Raw genomic sequence first — 22,046 nt, 5'->3', positions numbered from 1 at the left:
GCTCTGTCCTTGGATTCGCCCCCACTTGAGGCTTTAAGGGAGTTTAGGAGTTGAGCTTAAAGGACGATGGGTGAGGGATTGTGGGCAAGGGGCGCCTGGCCCATTGAAGCCCACTGCGGTAAAAAACCGTTGCATGTGTGTGTTATGCAGGAATGTGTTTTGAGATTTTAGAGCTTTTATATGCACCACAAGTGATGATTCTCTAGAGACACATCTTTGTTTCCCCTCCTTTGTCCTTCCTGTACAACATAGTGGACTGATTGACAGCCATCAATGCATGCCTGTAGGCCCACAATGGGTGTAAGCTAAGGTCTTGCTGCCTGCCCACCCCACCCCACACACACACTGAGAGCCCCTTTAAGATTTGGTTTTACCTCTGGAGCGAGTTGCTTTTTTTTTTTTATTCTAGAAAGCAAGGAAGGATATTTAGCATTCATGAGAACACTCACTGCATGCTTGACAAAACGCTCATGTAATTGCAGGGCTACGACACGATAATGACAGATTCCAAAATGTAACATTTACATGTCAAGAGATGAGACGTAAGGTGAACGGGCAGGTATGTCACTTATATTTGAAGTCTGCTACTTAGTTTGCTAATGTTAGCACATCATACTGGTCAAACTGTAAGGCTTCAGCAACAGAGCAGTATTCATGCTACAAAATGATTCATTAAGAATTGCACTTTTATGTGCGTACATCTATTATTTTTTCGTAAATGATAAATCAGAGGAAAAACTTCACATTTGGATTTTCACGTTAAATTCTCCACAAGAAAATCTTTTCACAGCAATGTCACACACACAGTTAGCTTGTTGTGATAAATCCATACCATTGTTACAGTCCAAAGTTAAAGGTTTTGTCCTATTGATTATTATGTAAGAATGGTTCGATCAAAATGGACCCAGCCCCGTTTGTACAAACGAGCCCCCCCACCCACAACTACATGTGACCAGAGCCAACCGAGTACCCAAATCCCCCGGCCGAAAAGGCAGCATGTGTATGTAAGAAAGGCTGTATATGTTGGCCTGTGTGCACGGTCTCAAGGGTTGGGAGATTATGTCGACAAAAGGTGCACCTGGTGCTTTAGATTGAGTTTCTCTCCACCCCTTCCTCCCTTTATCTCCCGTCCCCTCCCCCTCTCCCCTTCTCCTCTGGTCATTTCCAACATTACCCAGGGACTTTTAAAAGATTAGGACATAGCTTTTTTAATTGTGCTGTTAATGCATGTCTTCAGCTGAGTATAAGGAAACTAATGGACCATGGTACAAAAATAACTTACCAGTCCTGGGAATACCCTGTCTAGTTTTGTTATTTAACTTTTATATTAGCATGCACAGTGTCAGCAGGTCATTGAACCTTATCCCTATGTAACCCATATCTGAGTGGCTAGAAGTAATCAGATATGCATTTACACAATATTAAGGTCCACTCTTTGTTATCACAACGTGATGCTCATGTTATAAAGACCTGTTTGTTGCAAATGCCGGATGAAATATTTAGCTGTTTTCTGGAGTTTAACGATAATGCACTTTTTGTATTATATATTTCCTGTACATAATAAAGTTAAATATACTGTATGCTGTATTACAGCAAAATGTACTAAAAGATTCAAAGGAAAATACCCTGATAAAATCAACCTGGAGGTGTGGTTGTTTTTTATTTCTGTATGTACCGTTGTTGGGTCTAGTGATTCCTATGCTGAGGCTACTGACCCTTCCAGTGTGTAACCAGATAAATCTGAGGGGCCATCAAGTGATTAATGGAACAGGAATGAAAAATAAAATGCAGTGACTGGTAATTTTATTTATTTATTTAATTTTATTTGACTATGTTTGAAACTTGCTATTAATTTTTTAAAAAATGAAAGGCACAGCACAACCTTTAGCAATACACAGTTTGTGTGAATCCTTTCAAGATTTTTGCATCAAAAAACACCCAAATATTTTAGACCACATTTTTCAGAATTAGTTTATAGTACTATTAAACTGTCAGTAAATTGTAAGTGAACCTCATAGGCGCTTCTCTGCCTTTCATGGATTCTCAGGTGTTACTGCTGTTATTGAAGGTGTCAATTTTGTGACAAATTAATCAGTCATCTTTTATCAAGACTGGCTGCGTCTGCAGGTTCTTTCCAGTATTAGAGTTCATTCACAAATCTTTTTGTGTACAATTTCTCAAGGACTGTGTGATCACACATGCACAAAATAGCTCACACACATTTGGAAACTTAACAGCCATGTTTTACCAGACATCACTAGTCAGTTGATACAAGAAATCCAACACACGTAAATCACTTCTTTCATTTCTTTCTCTCTACCTCTTCCCTACCTATCTCGGCCCCTTACTCCAACAGCATGTGTTTGTGGGTAAGAAACTGAATCAGCTTTGTGTGAATTTGGTTCTGTGTGTGTGCATGCGTGTGTGTGTTCTTGTGGGAATCCCATGTAAGCCCCCCATTTCCAAAAACACACACACTCTCACACTAGCCTTCCTCTCTAGCCCAGGGGTCTCCAGTCTGCATAATAAATGAGGCTCACTGATAGGTGGATGAACAGGGGACAGGGTGGGGGGGCTCCCTTTCTCCTCTCTCTGTCTCTCTCGGTCTCTCTGTCTCTCTCTCTCTCTCTCTCTCTCTCTCTCACACACACACACACACGCACAGACAAGCACACACACAAACACACATGCACGCACGCACGCACGCACACACACACACACACACACACACACACACACACACACACACACACACACACACACACACACACACACACACAGTCCTAGGCCTCCACCATTATACAGTTTTATCATTTAGCAGCTGTTGCCGTTGGAGAAATCCCAGATCTCTTCACATGCTTGTTTTTTACTCGTTTATCGTGATTGCAGCAGCGATTTTCTCTGCTTCATCCTCCGATGTACTGATTTCAGTGTTGGAAATTAGTTCACTTCTCCACAGGGATGTTTCTCCTACAATACGGCGCACCATCCTTGAGCAAGGCACTTTACTTCGACTGTTCAGAGCAGCCCCCGGAGCCCCTCTCTTTCCGCAGCTTTTTCCTTGGTGCTTATTGGCTAATCGTAAAACACACACTTACACAGAGCAGAGCAGTGGATCAAAGGTTTTATGCATGTTGATGATTTTTGAACCAATACATGGCCTAATAAATATCAAAATAATAAAAATCACTTGACAAGAAGGAAATATAAATAGTACAATTCCATTATCTATTCTGTTGCTTTCAGTGTAATTATTAAACATTGGAAATTCCCTCATCCTGTCATCAGTAACCTAGACTTACTTAATAATATGGACCTCTAACCATCATTTGAAAGTAATTATCTGTAATGATCTGCCACTGATTGATCTATTTTTACCTGATGATCAAACCAGATCTCATCTCAGATCTATATCCCGTCACATTCATTATAACCCCACAAGATTAAATTCATCTCTGTCAGCACCACCTGTCCTTGCAATGTGTTTCATTCTTCATCCGGAGCCCATTCAGTCATGGTACATACAGGGAATTCAATGCTGGCCCTTTGTCCACGATGTAAACATTTCAAAGAAAATAGTTCATGGTGTTTAAACCTGTGTGGCTGAGTGTGTGTGTGTGTGTGTGTGTGTGTGTGTGTGTGTGTGTGTGTGTGTGTGTGTGTGTGTGTGTGTGTGTGTGTGTGTGTGTGTGTGTGTGTGTGCCTGCGTGTGTGTGAGATGGAGACTTTATTTCTGGTGGTATTCCCATATCAGTCATTGGTGTATCTCTTATGATGAAATGTAGCATGTTAGCGCAGAATAAAATAAAATAAAATAAAATAAAACAAAATAAAATAAAATAAAGACACATTTGCGCTTCAATGATCACTAAGTATATTTTTAAAAAAATGCAAGTAAAAATACAAAAATAAACAAAATAAGGCATTACAATGAAACATCACAAAGAAACTATAGCTATGATCTTATCTAGTAGTGTAGAGATATAGCTGGGAAATAAATAATCTCAATACAAGCCAATTTAAGAATCTTGTACACTATTACATGTATATTTTATAATATATACAGTAGTAAAATACTGGACAATATTATATCAATTCTATTTACATGTAAAGTTACATGTATTTAACTTTATGCAAGAAAAGTCAAAAAAACATCTTGAGTCGAGGTGACTGGAATCTGGTGGATTCCTGTGAAAGTGTGGAATGAATAATTTAAAAGAGTGTCTAAAAAGCGTTGCGTACCAAAATCCCAACATGTGTCAGGATTTTGAACATTGTGAGAACCTGATGTGAGTTAACGCGGGGGCTGCTCTCCACGCCGGGGCTCGGCCCCAGCTCACCCTTCCGGTGGTCGATCTGTGCTGCAGAGCTGCATTTCCCCCTTTCGAATAAAGGGGAAAAGCAGACAACAGAAAACCACGAATTCAATCCCTTCCCTACACGGCTCCGTTTAACGCTCTGTGTGCACAGGGAGGCTATCCTGCATGCTTATGCGCTGTTTTCGGAGCTCCTTTCTACTCGCCGGTACTGGGAGACACAGGCAGCGGGGGAGGAACGCTTCGCTTGCCGCACAGCGATTCACTCCGCTCGGCGGGAGAGCGGAGGAGTCGCCGCTAAGTACAGGCAGAACGCTGCTGCGCGCCGGCGACACACCGCTGGGCTACAGCCCTGCGTGTCACCTCATGCGGCGCAGACTACATGCAGTAGAAATTCATTCATCTAATATTATCCTTTACTGAAAGGGCCTATTGAATTAAATATTGATTATTATATTATTAGTGTCCACAACATTTCTGTAAATCTTTCAAAAAGGAAAAAGTTCAACTTTATGTATAATATCCACAAAGAAAAAATAATGGCGTGATAGATAGATAGATAGATAGATAGATAGATAGATAGATAGATAGATAGATAGATAGATAGATAGATAGATAGATAGATAGATAGATATTTCTAAACAAATTAATTGCACAACACATTTTTAAAAAAATGTATATAAATGTAGCATATCTTTTTAATGTACTTTCTGTATATTTGTAATCACTCCTCGTAATTATTTGATATTTGGGTCTCGGTTGCAGAAATTAATTCTTGCAGTAGATGTCAGCCAGATTCATTTCTCTGTGTCGTCTACCCATGGATGATGTTAGTGTCATTGCTGATTGTAACAGACTGTTTTATTTACTGCTTTTAAATTGTCCAACACTCTGTAAACTAAACAGAGTTATTTTGTAGATTTTCTTGATCTGCATTGTGGATCAGGAAGTGTTGTGTTTTTAGAACATAAGCACTCAGAAACAGAGATTTGAATTTTAGGCTAAATGAACATCTGACTTCACTTGAATTAATTAACAGCATTTTCCGTACTTTTACTGTGATTTGTCATTTTGTGTTTACCCTGAGGTCATTGCATGGTATCATTGAACTGGGAGGCAGAGAACAGCGTGTGTGTGTGTGTGTGTGTGTGTGTGTGTGTGTGTGTGTGTGTGTGTGTGTGTGTGTGTGTGTGTGTGTGTGTTTCAGTGGGTGGCAGAGGAGCATCATTCAGAGAGATGAGACTGAATCTTACATCTTCTGCCCATCACCATTATCCTAAAGCGGGTGGAAACACACATCACACACATCATGGGAATCTCCTCAGCTGTTTCCCCCCCCACTCTCCTTCAACCCTTTTTCCTCCTCCTCCTCTTCCTCCCAGGCCCTAAACACCTCTGTTTGCCAGATCTGGTTCCACTCTGCACCGGATCAGGGCCCCTAGCAGCTGACTGCAGGTTTCTGGCTGGGATTAAGCCTCCTGATGGCAACCACTCTGTGATGATTTACACTGCATTACAGTACACACCAGCGGCTGCCTCCTCCTGCTAATGGTTTATTAGACCGGAGCCGCTCACAGCTTTATTGCTCTTGCTCTTTGAGGGTGAGTTCTAATTAAATAATTTAACTGAATTACCAAACATATGTATGACCTCTGTATGTAAAACTCGTGGCACTTGGTGAACTTGTTTTGGTTTTGCTTTCCTTTCTACGTCTGAACTCCTTGCCCAGGATGGGAACCATTAAGGCAACAAACTGAACTACTTGGAAAATCAGTGTCCTGTGAAAATTCCAAAGCCATCAGATTTGTAGAAAAATATCTTTCACTTCAGTTCAGTGCTGAAATTTTAGAATTTTTTTGAGATTTAAACTGGACGAGGTACATGAAAATAACAACCCCCCCAAAATTCTGTTTCTTTGGGGTCGTAGTAGATGTATTGGCACATTTCATAAAAATTAATAGAAAACTCTTGAAAACTAAATTGCCATCAAAATATATTTTCATAGCTGCCTTGGTGGAATTAAATTATTTTTAAATCTGTTTGCTCTAAAAAGACAAAATAATTAAAATTCTACATTTTGAAATTGTAGATTAAATCCTGGTGGACGGGGAATGGAACATATGGGAGCTGCTCGGTCAGAGGCAGGTATCCATGTTGCTGCGGCGCATTCCTCTGTGACAGCAGCTCAGCTCGCCTCTGAAGCCAGATCCTGCCCAACATTTGTCTAATCATCCAGGGCTTAACCCTGCTGCTGGCCTCTATCTGGTCTGTGTATGTGTGTGTGTGTGTGTGTGTGTGTGTGTGTGTGTGTGTGTGTAACATGGAGTTAGAGAGAGAGATGAAGAAAGAGAGATCTCCTGTCTCCATGCACCAGGGCTTAGTCATGTTATGACTTTGTGATCAGGCGCGGAGTCAGACAGCAGACAGGGGTCCTGAATCAGCTGGTACCCCTTACTACCCCTGGGTAGGTTTCTAGGTGGGTTTGAGATGATGGACACAGGAGCTTTGTCCTGTGTGTGTGTGTGTGTGTGTGTGTGTGTGTGTGTGTGTGTGTGTGTAGTTGGGAGGTGCTACTGTTAGACTGGAGCAGCTCATATGCAAGAGACGGTCGTGGGCAGTGGAGTTGTATTCAGTAGAGTGGGGGGTGTATTTAAACATCCAGGCTGTGACTGACAGGACTGATAGTGAGTGTATGTGGGGGTGGGGGGTGGGGGCTATGGTGAAGGATATTTGGCGGTGGGAGGGGTGTGTGAGCAAGTGCTTAAGAAAGGAGGAGGGAAAGGAGGGGTTATTATGTTGAACGCAGGTTATATCGTGTGTGTGTGTGTGTGTGTGTGTGTGTGTGTGTGTGTGTGTGCAGAACGAGGGGCAAAAAGCTCGGGAGGAGTGTGTTTGTGTGTGGTGTTGGTGGGGGAGGGGGATTTTGGGGTGGGGGGGTACAGCAGGAAAGTGAGCTTTTAATTACCAGGGCAGAAGCAGATGTAGCAGGATGGTGCCCCTACATCCGAACACACACACATACACACACAGGTTGTTTCTTGGCAGCTGGAAGTCATCAGCTTCGGAGTGTGTGTGTGTGTGTGTGTATGGAGGACAGGAGCCTTGAAGCACATTGTTTAAATTTGAAGATGTTCCCTTACAACTGAAAAACTCACATCTTGAAACTGTAACCAGAAAATATAAGAGCTTGAACTAGATAAGTGTTTATTGGTTTGGTCTACATTGAATCACTACAGGTTTTAATTTCCGGTGTGTGCATTATTAAATATAATTTTTTTTAAAAAAAAGATGTTTTACATTCCATTTTACAAAGACAGAAATTAAATTTTAAATATCCGTGCGATGAGATTTAGTCAGCTTGGGTAACTGCACATTTTTCTTTTGCTTCTACACGAATGCAGTCCTTATCAAATTACTGTAGGGTCTGCTGTGTGCGCATGGCAACAACTGTATATTAACTGCATTTTTTCTTTATGTCCTGAAGGCAATCTTACTGTGACTAATGGAATCCGCTTACTTTGTGGGCTGAAAAACAAAATTCATCATAAAAATACAACTTCCATTATATTTTTCAAAATAGGTGTAATATAAATAGGTCTGCTCAAATAAATTCAAATAAAAATTAAATCTTACAATTGATGGAACAAATTCCCTGCTTTGTCCATTTATGAGTTATTTAATAGTTATTATGAGTCACTATTTATTTTGCTCATTGAAACAAGACAAAATGCTCCTGATGCGTTATCCATATAGTGTTTCTTTTATTTTGGTGTTTTGTAATACAAATGTCAAATTTTACCCCATTGTTTTCCACTTGTACAAAACTGATCGAAATAAATGTGTGCAGAGGTGAAAACATGGTGCCCCAAGTATAAAATCACTTTTCAAGAAAATGGTGCAAAACTTAAAAAAGAAACACAATGTCCCTGAACATATAAAAATAAATTAATACTTTGTGTCCAGTCATTGTCAAACTTTTTCTCTGGTCCTAAAGATTCACACACACTGAGGCTTCATTGGCTTTCCTTCACACTAGCACGGCCAATCACAATTACTTATGTACACCAACGGCCAATGAAAAAAGTCTATTTACACGTATCGAGGTAAAAACAGTGCCACTTTATGCCCACTGGCACACTTCCTAAAAAACAGTTATGTACAGCCACACCCGCCGATCAATCGACTACAGAGTCGCCTCTAGGCTTCAAACACAACACAGAGTAGAAGTCATTAAAGGGTTTAAAGCAAGATCAAATTGTATGAGGAAAACAAGACAAATACAACTTTACACAGTAGTACAAAATGTTAAATTGCAACACCAGCAGGATTTTAAAATATATAATCTTACGCTTATTACACAAATAACCTCCCAATAAATAAAAAGCGCAATGCAAGTTGGCTTTGATATTGGAGAATGCAGCAGAATATTTCCTGGTTTTATTAAAAACAGCATGTCCAGCTCGACACTAACCAGCCTTTGTAACTTAATTACCGGCAGAGTTCTGAAGAACTGGGTTTAGACAAGGACACGGGTAAAAGAAAATTATTCCTGCCTTCCGCTTTCGGCCTCAGGCACTTGGGTTGAGACCCTGGTTGGCCAGTCCTGACTGTAGTGGATTTTTTGTATTTAGGTCCTGATAGGCTGGTCCTGCTTAAGAGGTAGGTGTAGCGGGGGGCTCAATCAGGAAGGTGAAATGGAATGATTTCCACCCGATGACAACCAATTGTATAATTGGAGAGTAGATTAATGCATCTTTCTGATCATACAAGTGGTTGTTTTTCCTTTCTAAGTTTACATTTCACTTCCCTGAGTGAGCGCCCTGCATCTGGCCCAGAAAAGAAACAGTCAAAAGCAAGGCTTCCACGGTGACTGTATGAGACTTGGTTCACTGACAATAATGGATCCACTAACGGAGAAAGAGAAAGGATAAGAGGCAACAGCAACAACATGCTAAATATTTTCACCAGCCTCTCATCCAGTATTCCCTTAAGGACCACAGCAGTCCTGTGGTACGGAATTGTAGTTTTTTTTACTTATTAATGCATCTCTATTTTCTGTTACACTTGTATTTCTGTGCGCGCTAGCTTCTGTTATAGCTGAGGCCCCTGAGAGTCAGACAACGGAGAGGGAAGTGGAAATGTGGATAGAAAGGAAATGATTAAAAAAAAACAACTCAGTAAAGAAGGAAGAGACAGAATATGTAGAGGAAGAAGAATGATGAAATCAGAGAAGAAAATGTTCAGAGACTTAAAGAAACATCGACCTGTTGGTCAGAAGAGAAGCGAATAAATACATGATGGGCTTATTTACTGACAATTACAAAATAATTTTCTACCAGTGATATCAAAAGTTATCTTACCAGTGACAAAATAAGAACCTGAAGCAGCACTAAAGCTAAAAATCTTTAAGTTGATAGAAATAAATAATACAAAACAAATTGTTCTGACCAAAACAAAGTTGCAAAACTAAACTTGGAAAGGTCAACTAGAGAGATTCAGTGACTGCAAATGTATGCCATCACACACCATAGTGTATACTAAAGCACAACTGGAAAGAAAGTTGTACCAGGAACACCGATTTCTCTGCTGCTGACATCTTCATTGTTGAACTACAAAGTTGACCGACAGGCAGATTTCTCCAGAATATTCTCCATATTTATTTAAATAAAAAGACCAACAACCAAAGAAGCAAACAGAGCATCTGTTGTCATGTCTTCTCCTGCCCTGCAACGCCCACGGCCTTCTCGGCCAGCCGCGGCTTCTGAGCCCCAGAGGCGTGCGTGTCAGCATGTGCATGCTGCAGCGCAAGAAAGGGGTTGGCGGTGATGGCGCCTTGGCCTTGGCTCTGGGCGCCGGGCAGCAGGTTGTTGATGGGCAGCTGAGCAGAAGAGAGCGGGATGGAGGGAATCTGGGCAGAGGAGGAGAGGGACTGCAGCTGCTGGAGGTCCTGCTGCTGCTGCATCAATTGGTAAAGCAACACCTGCTGTTGCTCCTGGGGGAGAGATGGGGGAGGGAGAGAGGGGGAAGGAGGGAGGGAAGAAAGGGAAAATGCAGGAGGAAAAAATTAGGATTAAGTGAAACTTTCAGACAAGAAAAAGGAAGGGAAACGAGAGAAGATAAGAAGGATGACAACAATGAGGGACAGGGGAAAGTTAATAAGCAGGGCAATTTAGGCCATTATCCAAAGGAAATTGTAGCTTGTTTTTTTTAAATGCATTTGACTGTGTGTGTGTGTGTGTGTGTGTGTGTGTGTGTGTGTGTATGTGTGTGTGTGTGTGTGTGTGTGTCGTACCGCTGAAGGTTGTGAGGCAAGCAGCTGCTGGAGCTGATGCTGCTGCAGGAGGAATCTGTGCTGCTCAGACAGGAGGCCGAGCCGAGCAGCGCTGACGAGACAAAACACAACCGGCCGTCAGACAAACGCGATCGAGACGCCGTCTTCAAACATCAAATTTTATTGCAAACCTCAAAACATATGAGGTTCAAACAGAGGGGACCAGCAAGGGGAGGCTGACTGCAGCAAAGTTCAACGCATCAAATGAATCTGACAACGTGTGATCTTACCCTGAAGAACTACTTTACATTTATTTAAATATCATTAAGATGAGGGGCTTTGGGTTTTTGACATTTCAAGCTTCATTCTGAAACCTCAATTGCAGCTTTGAACGTAGATATTAAAAAACTAAATTTTGTTGCAGCCCTTAAGCTGTTTTAGTTATTCTGTTTTAAAAAAATCATTAAAATTATAATTATGATAATAAAGTTGTAATTTAGAAAATGTTGTGAAAGTATGGGAGTAAAATTTAAATATTATACATTACAAATAATAAAGTTTTATCTTTAATAAGATGAAATTCAAGAAACACTGCATTGTAAGTAAAATATAACAAACATCCCTGCAGTCGATGACTACAAAAACAGCGCTTCTGCAAAAGAGGTAATTTCCTTCCTTGTGGAGGAAATGACTTCTTTTCACTGAGGAGGAATGGATGGTTCAAACTATTCGGATTAGCTCAGACCTTTTTAGGAATTAAGTGAATTAACTTGATTATGGAAAAAGAAAAAAAAGTAGACAAAGAGCAGCAGGTTGCAATGCCTTCTCACCTGGTCTTACTAGATGTTGAGCTGCAAGAATCCAAAAGGCAAGCAAGAGGAAACAAAGGAGAGGATGCAATAAAGTTCACATTCAAACATGTTGTGAAACTAAAAGATGATGTATTTCGCCTGACAGGAAACAGCTTTGGGTGTTTTTAATACTGTAACATGTGGTAAAGAAAGAGAGAGACAAAAGCCCACAAAGTCTCCTCGACATGACTGGAGAACATTTGGCAGCCTTTCATCCACTGACAGTAAACCGGTTCTCTGTGGTGGATCTTAAGGCACCACATGCAAAGATTTTATTGTCATTATTACCAGTTACAGATCGCTTCAGACAAAGAGATGATCCAGGCTGCCTTTAGATGTACCTGTTATTGACGGGTAGTGTGACGCCTGCAGCCGTTCCTGTAGCGTGTGTGTGAGGGCTGGCAGTGCCCGCTGGCGTCTGGATCACCCCGTTCAACGCACCGACAATGCCCCCCATGCCCAGTGTGCTCCCTGCGCCCAGAGAACCCATCAGCCCAGCTACACCGCCCAGCCCGGGAGGGGCGACTCCCACCGCGGCGACGCCGTTCAGCTGCGGCTGGGGCGGGCTCTGGGAGACGGAGGGAGGGGTGGAGAGGGAGGAGGTGGAACCGCTACTGCTGTGGCCTCCGCACGACGCACTGTCCTAAGAAAGAGAGGTAGTGAAACACACCTATTGATGTTCTTCCAATGACACAGTCCATCAGAAGACATTCTGAAAAGTGTGGAATCATCAAATAAACTTGGAATGAAACGCACTCTTACCTGAGCTGCAACAGGTAACGATGAATCAGTCGCTCCTTTCACATCTGCAACAAAAGTTAATCCACATTTAGATTTCATCTATTTCTAAGTAGATCATAACAGCAATTTATCACCATATGCATGAATTCCAGGCTAAATGATCTCTAGTTTATCGAACACACCATCATGGATTGTCTTCAGATGTCTCGTTCCGCAAGATAATCGATTAAAACCCCCCACAAAATCTCACATTTAAAGCTGGAATTTAACGTAATGTTTCAGCTTCTGTATGGGTGCCTGTTTGGATGTCAAAATTGGTAAAGTACTCAACTAATATCACTCTGAATGTGAGTCTGTGTGCGTGTGTGTGTGTGTGTACCAGAGGACGCAGTGGTGGGAGTGAAAGGCACTGATAGCTGAGCGCTGAGAAGCTGCAATCTCTCTTTCTTCATGGTCAGAGTTTTAATCTGCTCCTCCAGCTTCCTGTTCTCCTCCTGCAGCTGATGGAGGGACTTCAACATGCCCACCACTGAAAGGGTGGAAAAAAACAGATTGATCTTAGTATCAGAACAGAATGACAGCCCTTTGTTTCCTGATTTATTATTCACTACTATCTGAACCTGTGAGTGATAAATATAAATGATCCCACAGTGAGGTGAAGGATAATGTTTCACACATAACCTGAACAATGCTCAGACTTCTAAAGGTCCCTCCCTCCTACCCTCTGCAGGGAGGTCAGATGTCAAGATCAACTACAGAACAGTGCCCTTGGTGTTTGTGCTGCTCTGAGCAGTGGAGGTGGAGGACTCAGGAAAAGTCACTTGTCCAGATCAACTTGCAGTAGTTCAGGAGGTTTGTTCTAAATGTTGGTTAACTTGCTAGTATATTTCAGAAAGTGTTTGCAGTAACATTGTTTGGGTGATCAAGTAGTCCTTATGTCTTGACAATAAACTTTCACTGAAATCACACTTTTGGGGAAGGGGGAAGGTTGCATTAATGCAACAAAGTCTAAAAATAAATTACAGAAGAGGTAAACAGCTCTTGGGACCATGAAATGCAAAATTCTAAAAGACTGGTAGTTTTGTCAGTGATGACACATTTTAGAGTTAAGGGTTTATGGATTCTTTGATCTAACACATCTCCGGTGATACCGGGCCAAGGCTGACCATCCTGAGGTGTGTTTCAGTGTGTGTGCTTGTCTCCTCACCGTCTCCCTGTGCTCCCTGCTGCAGGAGGAAGCTCTGACCCTCGTTCCACTGCCTCTCCAGGAGCTGCTCTATGCTGGTGGCGACCGGGGGCATACTCTCCCCGCAGCCTCCCCCCGCCCCTAGCAACCCCAGCCCCGGCCCTGGCAACGACCCAGAAGAGTCATAGCGGATCTGTAGGCCACCAATGGGAGAGCTTCATGAAGAGAGAGGGAGAGAGAGAGCATGAAAAGAAAAGAAGAGATGAAGAGGTCAATGGGGAGATTAACGACTCAACATAAACGTCAGACAAACATAGACACTGCTGGCTATAAAACTACATCAATTTGTTGTTACAGTGGCCTTTAAAGAAAAGAGGCCAGGCTTTCTGTCTGTGTGTAAGAGAGACAGGAAGAGGAAGAAAGACAACATGCAGTAGAGAGACAGAAAGAGGGAAGTGGACTGTCCTGATGTGATAAATCTCGGGTGTGTGCTGAGACAATCTGTTGAGTGTGAAAGAAGGAAATAAAGGACAGCAGGATGGTGAAGAGTGGACAGAAAAGAGACATGCATTAATGTATGGAAAATCCAGTGGGAAATTTTTGCTATTCCTGTCTGACAATCATAATGAAAGGTTTGAGAGAAGCATTTGAGTGCAAGTTTGAGTGTAAAATGAAATACCTGTATTTACATTTAAAAATTAAATCCTCAAGATATTTAAACTAATGTCAAATACATAACTTTGGCAATTACTGTTTTTATTAACACCGAATATCACTCTGTCTTGATGTGTCATAATTAAAGAAATGAAATACTAGACCAACCTCACAAAGTGACATTATCCACCCCAAAAAGAACAAACAAACAACAACAATGGAGTTGTATCATAAATATTTCCATTATTTAAGATCCATGCAAATGTTCCAAAATAAAAAGAGTCGGAGAATCATCAGACTGTCTCTCCATGTGTGATTGAACGGAGAAAAAAAATCTAACTGGAGTTGAAGGATGGTTACCACCTTCAAAAACACAAGTTATCGTTGGCTGAGAGAGCAAGAATTGCCTGTAGGGATAAGAGGGAAAGGTGGAGTGTGTGTGTGTGTGTGTGTGTGTGTGTGTGTGTGTGTGCGTGTGTGTGTGTGTGTGTGTGTGCGTGAGCGAGCGAGAAGAAGAGAGGAGATGAGGGGCCAGCGAAGGGAAAAGCAGAGGGGGGGATGGGTGAAGGAGGGGTAGGGGCAGCTAGGAATGTAAATGGGGAGGGATGGGGGCATCTGTGCGCGCGTGTTTGTGTGTGTGTGTGTGTGTGTGTGTGTGTGTGTGTGTGTGTGTGTGTGTGTGTGTGTGTGTGTGTGTGTGTGTGTACTCACCGTGGGGTGGTCTTGGGAGAAGCCCTTATGGAGAAGCCCTGAGCTCCAACGCCGCTGTCTCCCAACTCCTGATCTAGAACAGAGAAGTCAGCTCAGACCGAGGACGGACTCGTCCAGCGAGCGTCACAATTGTGTGAGAACGAAAACGCTTCCACTCGCGTTTTCAGACGGAAAACAGCTAAAGCTCTTTCTCGTTCTATTTTGTGCATCACAGCAAACATCTGGAAAGGAGCGAGCCCCACAACCTGGTTATTCTGCACAGCCCTTATTGGTTAAACATGTTTTCTGCCCTCCTGCTCTCGGGGATTACTTATACCGTGTTTTATAAACTCACCAATAATTGTTCTCATTTAGATATCCTTCCTGTTTATGCTGGCACAAAACAGAAGTACAAAGAAAACATTTTTCTGAGGTTTAACTTTCATACCTAACATTTAGGGGTCGACTGTGGTGGCTCATTCCCAGTCCAAAGACCCAAGAGTTGTTTTGTAATAAAATTTTTTTAAGAAAAGACAGTGGTTCCGTTTTAATTTAATGATTGAATAATTGTCATTCGGAGAAAAACATTAGATTGTGACTGCATCAACGTCTGCAAAACTCAACAGTTAATCTCTGCTGCCGCTCAGCCCTTAGCAGACTAGTAGTCCATCATTTTCTAAAGCTCGGTTGTCCTCCTCTTTAGATTTATCCAGTCTGGACCCAGTTGTTGAAGAGCTCTGTTCTTGGGTGGAAAAATGCTGGCTAAGAGCCAAAACAAAGAGAAATGCATGTGTGTTTAAATTTATTCGGTGTAATGTAGCTGAATTGTAATACTTGTGGATCTCCAAACTATAAAACTTTCTCTCTTCCTTTGTATCTCTTTCACGCAAGCCTTCATTCAAACTGTGTGCACGTTTCTCTCTCCTTCCACCTTCTGTGAGGCTCTACCTCCTCCCTCTGGGCCTCTGGCCAGACGCTTCTTTTCATTTTCCTCAGTAAGAGTAATGAATCACACATGCACACACATGCTAACGCACACTTTTACATTTACACACTCGCACAAACTCCCCTCTACTTAAGACAGTCAATCCCAGCTTTTACCCCCACTAGGTCACTGCTCTAGTCCCTCACTCTCCTTTTTTTTTTCCAAGTCCTTTCGCTCTGGTAAACCTTTCTGTCCTGGCACCTCCCTCCAGACTCTCAAGGCAAAGACACACAGCTGCCAAAGTAAACAGGCTACAAGCATCCAAACACATGTACACCTTGCAAGTTTGTGCTCACGTGACCTGTACGAGCTCCCAAACGGAGCTTCATGCCTGTGTTGCGCACCGCCACACACATAATTGAAAGGTAAGGAAAGATTCTGAAGGGGTCGCACAATAAACGACTTCAATACCGATTAGAGATTTAAAAACATGCTGGTTAATGAGTTAGTCATTCAACTGAAAATAAATCACCAATTACTAAGATAAACTGATTACTTACGTTATTTGGGGGGCAAAATACCAAAATCTCCCAGTTTTCAGTTTAAATATAAGTGAATATATTCAGCTTTTGTTGGAAATATCAATTTAATTAATTGGTGTACTGACCGCAATCAAAAATATTAACGTTAGAGGCATTTCAGAGCTAAATAGAGAAACAGACAATCTTACAACCAAGATGTTGGAATCAATAAATGATATATATATTTTAATTTTTTTTTAAATCTAATAACCAATTTAAAATATATTAACTAAATACCTGCTTAATATGACAATTAGATTTTACTTTATAAATCTAACACAGTATTAATTCAACATAAATATTTATTGATGAAAAAAGTTGTCAGATTTTTTTTTTAAAAACATGAAATTCATTTCTTCCCCCATGAAGCACAAAGCTTACGTTTGTCGACACACAAGTCTATCGCACGCATGCACGCACGCACACACACACACACACAGCCCTGTGGCCCCTGTCATTCAGGCTGATTAGTGAGTTGACCCGCAGGTCAGGGTGGATCTGGCTCTGATGACTGCTGACCAGCAGCAGGAACTGCCTACCTTCCTCCTCCTCCTCCTCCGTGTTTCTAACTCTCTCCTCCTCTCTTCTTTCTTCTCTTCTCTAGCCAGATGTCTTGTATCAGGAAGTGACTCCTCTGATTAGTAAATCCACTTCTTACTCATTCATCAGTTCCTCTGCTTCAGACAGACAACAAACCACCTCTCTCCTGCTGTAAATTCTACTTGAGGGCTGCCGCCGGCTTTCTCTGCCTCTATAGCGCTCCTCTACCTCAACAATATCCTCCTTTTCATGCACTCGCCAGCTTCCATGAGAGTTCAGTGGTTAACATGTAAATAATCTTTGGGCTAAGTGTTATGCTGTATTTGGTCATGTGACAGAGGGAATGGATTAAAGAGGGAGGGGGGACGTGGTGTGTAACTGGAGCTGAGGGGGAGGAGCTTAAAAACATCACCAACGCTGACCCTTCACCTCTCTGTGGGAGCGAGGAGGCGTGACCTATTCATTATCTCCATCTCTTTCTCTCTCTGCCAAACACACACAAGCACACAAACACACACATTCGCACAAAAACGTACGTGTGCATGAGCGCACGCACACACACACACACACGGCATGTGCCATACCTGCTGGTGAGGCCTCGGAATGGGCGATGAGTGCCGCCATGGCTGCGTTGGGGTTCAGCCTGTTACCAAACATGTGTGAGGGAGCGAGGTTGAAGACGGAGCCTGGCAGACCGCTCACCTGCAGACAGAGGGACAACTGAGCTAAGAATAAAACAGATGGAGAACTGTGACTGTGTTTAAGCTGTAACTTCTTTTTTATGCCTTTATTTAATAGTTGATGAAGAAAAGGACATAAAAAGGAACGTGGATCTATTAAATTGTAGAAATACAACAAAACTCTTTACAGAAAACCCCCCCCAAAATCTTTCTAAAATTGAATTTTTCCAGCTACACTCAATGACTTCTAATAAACTCCTATTTTTATTATAGCATCTCTTTATCTGACAATCATTTGCTTGATTTATAAATTTCTAATTACAGTGTATAAAAGATTAAAAAATGATGTCAAAATCAGACTGTGGTTTACCAGGAGACAGATAGTTTAATTAATTGGACACAATTTCTATTAAAACAGAAAATATATGTCCAAGGACACAGATTGCCCCACTACTGGAACAACTGATGAGGATTAGACCATGACCCCCATCATATCATATTGACATAAGTATTGATTCTGTCCAACATGTGGTTAAAAATCTTTAAGAAAAAAAGAATAAACTGATGATGAGGGGCACACAGTGGGGGCCCCGACAAAGGCTGAGTGAAGCGTGGTTGAAATCTGTCCAGCAGGTTTTGAGGAGATGTGGACAGACCCCACCACAAACCCATCCTGTAACTCTATATTTCCCCCTTGGCTGAAAATTTTTTTTAAAATCACATTTCTGAGGTTCAACTCTGCAGACTTTTGGTTAACAAATGACCAAAGTGATGAATTGATAATGAAAAGTGTTGCTGATCCATTTTCAGTCAATTTCTGAACATCTTTGAAACAAACAGCTTCGTACCTGAGAGAACTTGTGAAATGATATTTTTATGTGAACAAATTTTATTAATTAGTCAGAATTCAACGCTGAAAATCAACCCCGTTAGAGAATTACAATGTTCTAGTCATTAATAGATTCAAAAAATCTACATATTCATCAATGAAAATGAAACTGATTTAAATATAAAATCTGCATGTAGATTTTTCATGTACAAAAAGACAAATCCACTGCTTGTAATATATGCACGGATCTGCAAGTGTCGAAACCCTGACAGTATGCTGAAATGCTGACAAAGTGTTTCTAATGCCTTTAATCTAATTAAGGCATTTCATGTATTAGGAACATAAGAAGGGTAGAACAAGGAGGAGGAGTGGGGGGTGGGGCAGGAGGTTCATCTTTAAAAAAGGAAAAAAGGTTGACCACCATGGAAGATAGAAGTATTTAAGTAATGTTCATTTGCTCTGCCATAAAGTATGTTCATGGTCAGTTGATCTATTGTCAAAACACTTTTTTTTATTATTTTATTTTGTTTTATTTTTTTGAGACTGAAGAGATCAATAGTAGAAAACATTTTTTTTTGCCTATGAGAGGGAAACAAATATTTTGTGAAGAAAATGATTATTTGATAAGTAATAAATGAAAATCAGGTTTGACACACAAATTCTACTCTGGACGAAGACTCTTCCTAGAAACTACATATTGCTTGTAATTTATTTATTGAAAATTTAGAATAACTAAAAATACCCATAATCCACTAACATGAATTCATCGTCATCCCACAAATTCCCACCAAAGCCAAATGTTAAAGTTACAAAAGGAACCTGCACCCTCAGTCAAATTTTTCCTCACTGGAAGGACCAGATTTCTTTGTAGACCACTCTTCTTTTCACTTCCTCCTCCTCCCTTCCATTCCATAATCCTGCCCCTTTTCCCATCAACATTCATTTTTCATTTGCATTCATTTTTCATTCACAGTCTCTCTCTCTCACTCCCTTTCTCTGTCCTGGGCTGATAGCCAATAACAGTAGGTTGGGAGTCTGCTGTGGATTGAAAATAGCAAATGGTCTGTGTCACTAATTGACACACACACACACACACACACACATGCACGCGCACGCACACACACACACACACTCACACACACTGAACGAAGCCTAATTTAGCACCCTTCTATAGTTGCGTAATTTCGTGCATCATACTTTCCAAACAGACATTTTTAACAATCTGAGGTGAATGAAGGAATTAAGGACAACACGATAATTTTTTTTTTCATTCTCTCTCTGGATTTACACTGTTCTCTTTGTGTCTTCGTTTCTCATGCCGACGTTCAAACACACAGCTACATCCAAAACTCATCTATACATGCTGCAAACAGGCGTGATATCCTGTGTTTGCGTGGGCCTCTCGTCTTCTATATAATGTGCTGAACAGAGAGGAGTGGGCAAGATGAAGGCCAGACCAACGCGTTTAAGGCACCACAGCACACGTGCACCCCAACACACACACGCGTGCATACATACAGAGACACACACATACACACACATATGCTGGATCCCTTCCTCCATCCATCCCTCTGTCCCTACTGTGTCGCCTGTCAGATGTCATTACATCACAGGACAACGGAGAAAAGAAAAGAGAAATGGATGGGGACAGAGAGAAGGAAGGTCGAGGGTGAGAGAAAGTTTGAGAGAGAGAGAGAGAGAGAGAGAGAGAGAGAGAGAGAGAGAGAGAGAGAGAGAGAGAGAGAGATAAAGGGGTGGTGAGTGGACATGGGAGAAAAATGGAGCAGGGTGGACTGAGACAGAGGACGGCCTTTGGAGAGGTTGTTAAAGGATGGGCACCGGGGTCATCTACTAAAGATGAGGAGTTTTTTGGTAGATGGGAGGGGTACTGATCCCTGGCAGGGGCTGAGCTGATCGAATGGCTTCACTTCTGAACAACAACAAAAACTTTGAAGAATGGGATAAAAATTGGGGACTGTAATTGGGGACTAAAAAGTGTGTGTGGTTGTGTGTGTATTTTTTTTTTCCTGAATTCTGCTGATCAACTGTTGCTTTGCACTCATGGGTTGTAATGTAAATATTCTGAAATTGCTATTTAAAAAAGAGAGGTCTAAATAAAGTAATCAATGATAAGACATGTAAATACAGACAAGGAGTAATTCCACTGAAAAGTGTAACCTGGATTGTAGATCATTTTTGATGTAATGAACAGTGAATGACTGTTATTCCATCTTTGTCCCAGAACTGTTTTTTTCCCACGTTAGCAGAAGCTGGAAATCTGAGGAGTGCATTTGTATTACAATAACACGTAGCAATACTGTTTTCTTTTTCCTTAAGAAATTCATTATATATGATTCTGAATTTTGAGTAGTTTCATATGGAAAACTGTACTTTTCAAATATTTCCCTGTGTTTAATCTGTCTGGTCAAATTTCTACCCATTTTGTACATTTAAAGTAAAAAACAGTCATCGTTTCATTGTATAACATCGAGCATTCTGGCGACAGTCAAAAGTTTTTTTTTAAAATGAGCTGGAGAATGACAAAAGCTTTAAGTCAATGGGCAGTGACAAAAAACTTGAAAGGCTTTGTGGTCTGAATAAATTAAATTCTCATGCAAGACTCAAAATGAGCAGAGCAAAGAAAAAGACACAGAACTGAGCTGAGGAACAAGGCCAATAAAAAGAAAGAAAAGAACTTTTTGGTGGAAGAAGAATGAATAAATGTCTACGACCAAAACCTGTGACACCACAGAATTTTTTTTAAATAAAGATGATCCTCCACGAGTCTCTTTGAGAGTCTCAGGAGGTATTAGGACACCGACAAAAAGGTTATTAGTTGGTGCTGGAACTATATTTTATCATCAAAGACTTGCATGTTTATAGTATGGTTTTCTACTCTGCAGTATCGCTAAAGATCAGCACTAGTGAAGACATTGTAGACATAAAATCCTGATTTTAAAAGGCACGCCTACTCCTGATGATTAATTTAGTATGTGTAAATGATGGTAAAGCAAGTTTGTCAGATATGCTCAGACAAAAAATAATTAAAACTCAGACATACTGATGACTGTACACCCCTGAAATTTACGTCTGGAGATAGTAAGGCTTCATTTATTGTTTAGAATAAACTGACAAGGCCATCAATAAGTGCACTTATAAAATCAGCTGCACAACTGGGATGAGAAACCGCCATCCACTCAAGGTCAACACACACACACACACACATTTCACACATAATTAACAAGCAGTAGATTAATAATGGTGCTCAGAGATTTGGTGTGGAAGATGTTTAATTAGTATGCTTTAGTTTATTTGTGTTCCCACAGTTTATCTATACTTCAGCTCAAAGATGTGAGACATGGATGAAATGGCAAATGTGGAGGCTGTGCATGTGTGTGTTTGTGTATGTGTGATGCCGTGTTTTTAATGAGTGTGCATTTACATGAACGTGACAGTAAGGAGTGTAGTGAGGGTTTCTAGCAGGTTGTGTTTGGACTCACGTGCGTGGAGGCTGCACTGGTTAGCGGTGCCGTAGCAGTGAATGGAGAGGGAGGGGCTAGTGAAGGCATGGGCTGCTGTTGCTGTGACAACTCTGAGCTGACCCCGCCCACAGAGACAGCCCCCGTGCCCAATGATGACCCATCTGCACCAGAGAAAACACCTGTGGAGAAATTAAACATAACAGATTTTAGTCTGGGCAACGTGGTGGTGTAGTGGGTAGCGCTGTGGCCGCACAGCAAGGCGGTTCTGGGTTCAAGTTCCGTTCTGTGCGGAGTTTGTGT

General features: G+C 41.4%; 1 protein-coding gene across 2 annotated transcripts in view; it reads right to left on the bottom strand.

Moving 5' to 3' along the window:
• Window positions 1-8,059: 8,059 nt before the first annotated feature.
• Window positions 8,060-22,046, bottom strand: part of mllt10 (MLLT10 histone lysine methyltransferase DOT1L cofactor) — a 43,636-nt gene continuing 29,649 nt past the window's right edge. Inside the window, exons 11-20 of one of the 2 annotated variants that reach the window (XM_068304091.1) lie at window positions 21,765-21,925; window positions 17,340-17,457; window positions 14,731-14,803; window positions 13,387-13,580; window positions 12,559-12,708; window positions 12,201-12,244; window positions 11,780-12,081; window positions 11,418-11,438; window positions 10,609-10,699; window positions 8,060-10,308 (exon numbers count right to left, since the gene is read on the bottom strand). In XM_068304091.1, coding sequence (XP_068160192.1) covers window positions 10,024-10,308; window positions 10,609-10,699; window positions 11,418-11,438; window positions 11,780-12,081; window positions 12,201-12,244; window positions 12,559-12,708; window positions 13,387-13,580; window positions 14,731-14,803; window positions 17,340-17,457; window positions 21,765-21,925 — 1,439 coding nt within the window. In that variant the 3' untranslated portion in view covers window positions 8,060-10,023. The remainder of the gene's footprint in view (window positions 10,309-10,608; window positions 10,700-11,417; window positions 11,439-11,779; window positions 12,082-12,200; window positions 12,245-12,558; window positions 12,709-13,386; window positions 13,581-14,730; window positions 14,804-17,339; window positions 17,458-21,764; window positions 21,926-22,046) is intronic. The other variant, XM_068304092.1, reaches the window with a different exon arrangement.

The sequence above is a fragment of the Antennarius striatus genome, chromosome 20, assembly GCF_040054535.1.
Source record: "Antennarius striatus isolate MH-2024 chromosome 20, ASM4005453v1, whole genome shotgun sequence".
Lineage (NCBI taxonomy): Eukaryota > Metazoa > Chordata > Actinopteri > Lophiiformes > Antennariidae > Antennarius > Antennarius striatus.
Note: the sequence above shows the minus strand (reverse complement) of the source record. Positions and strands in the feature narration are given on the sequence as shown.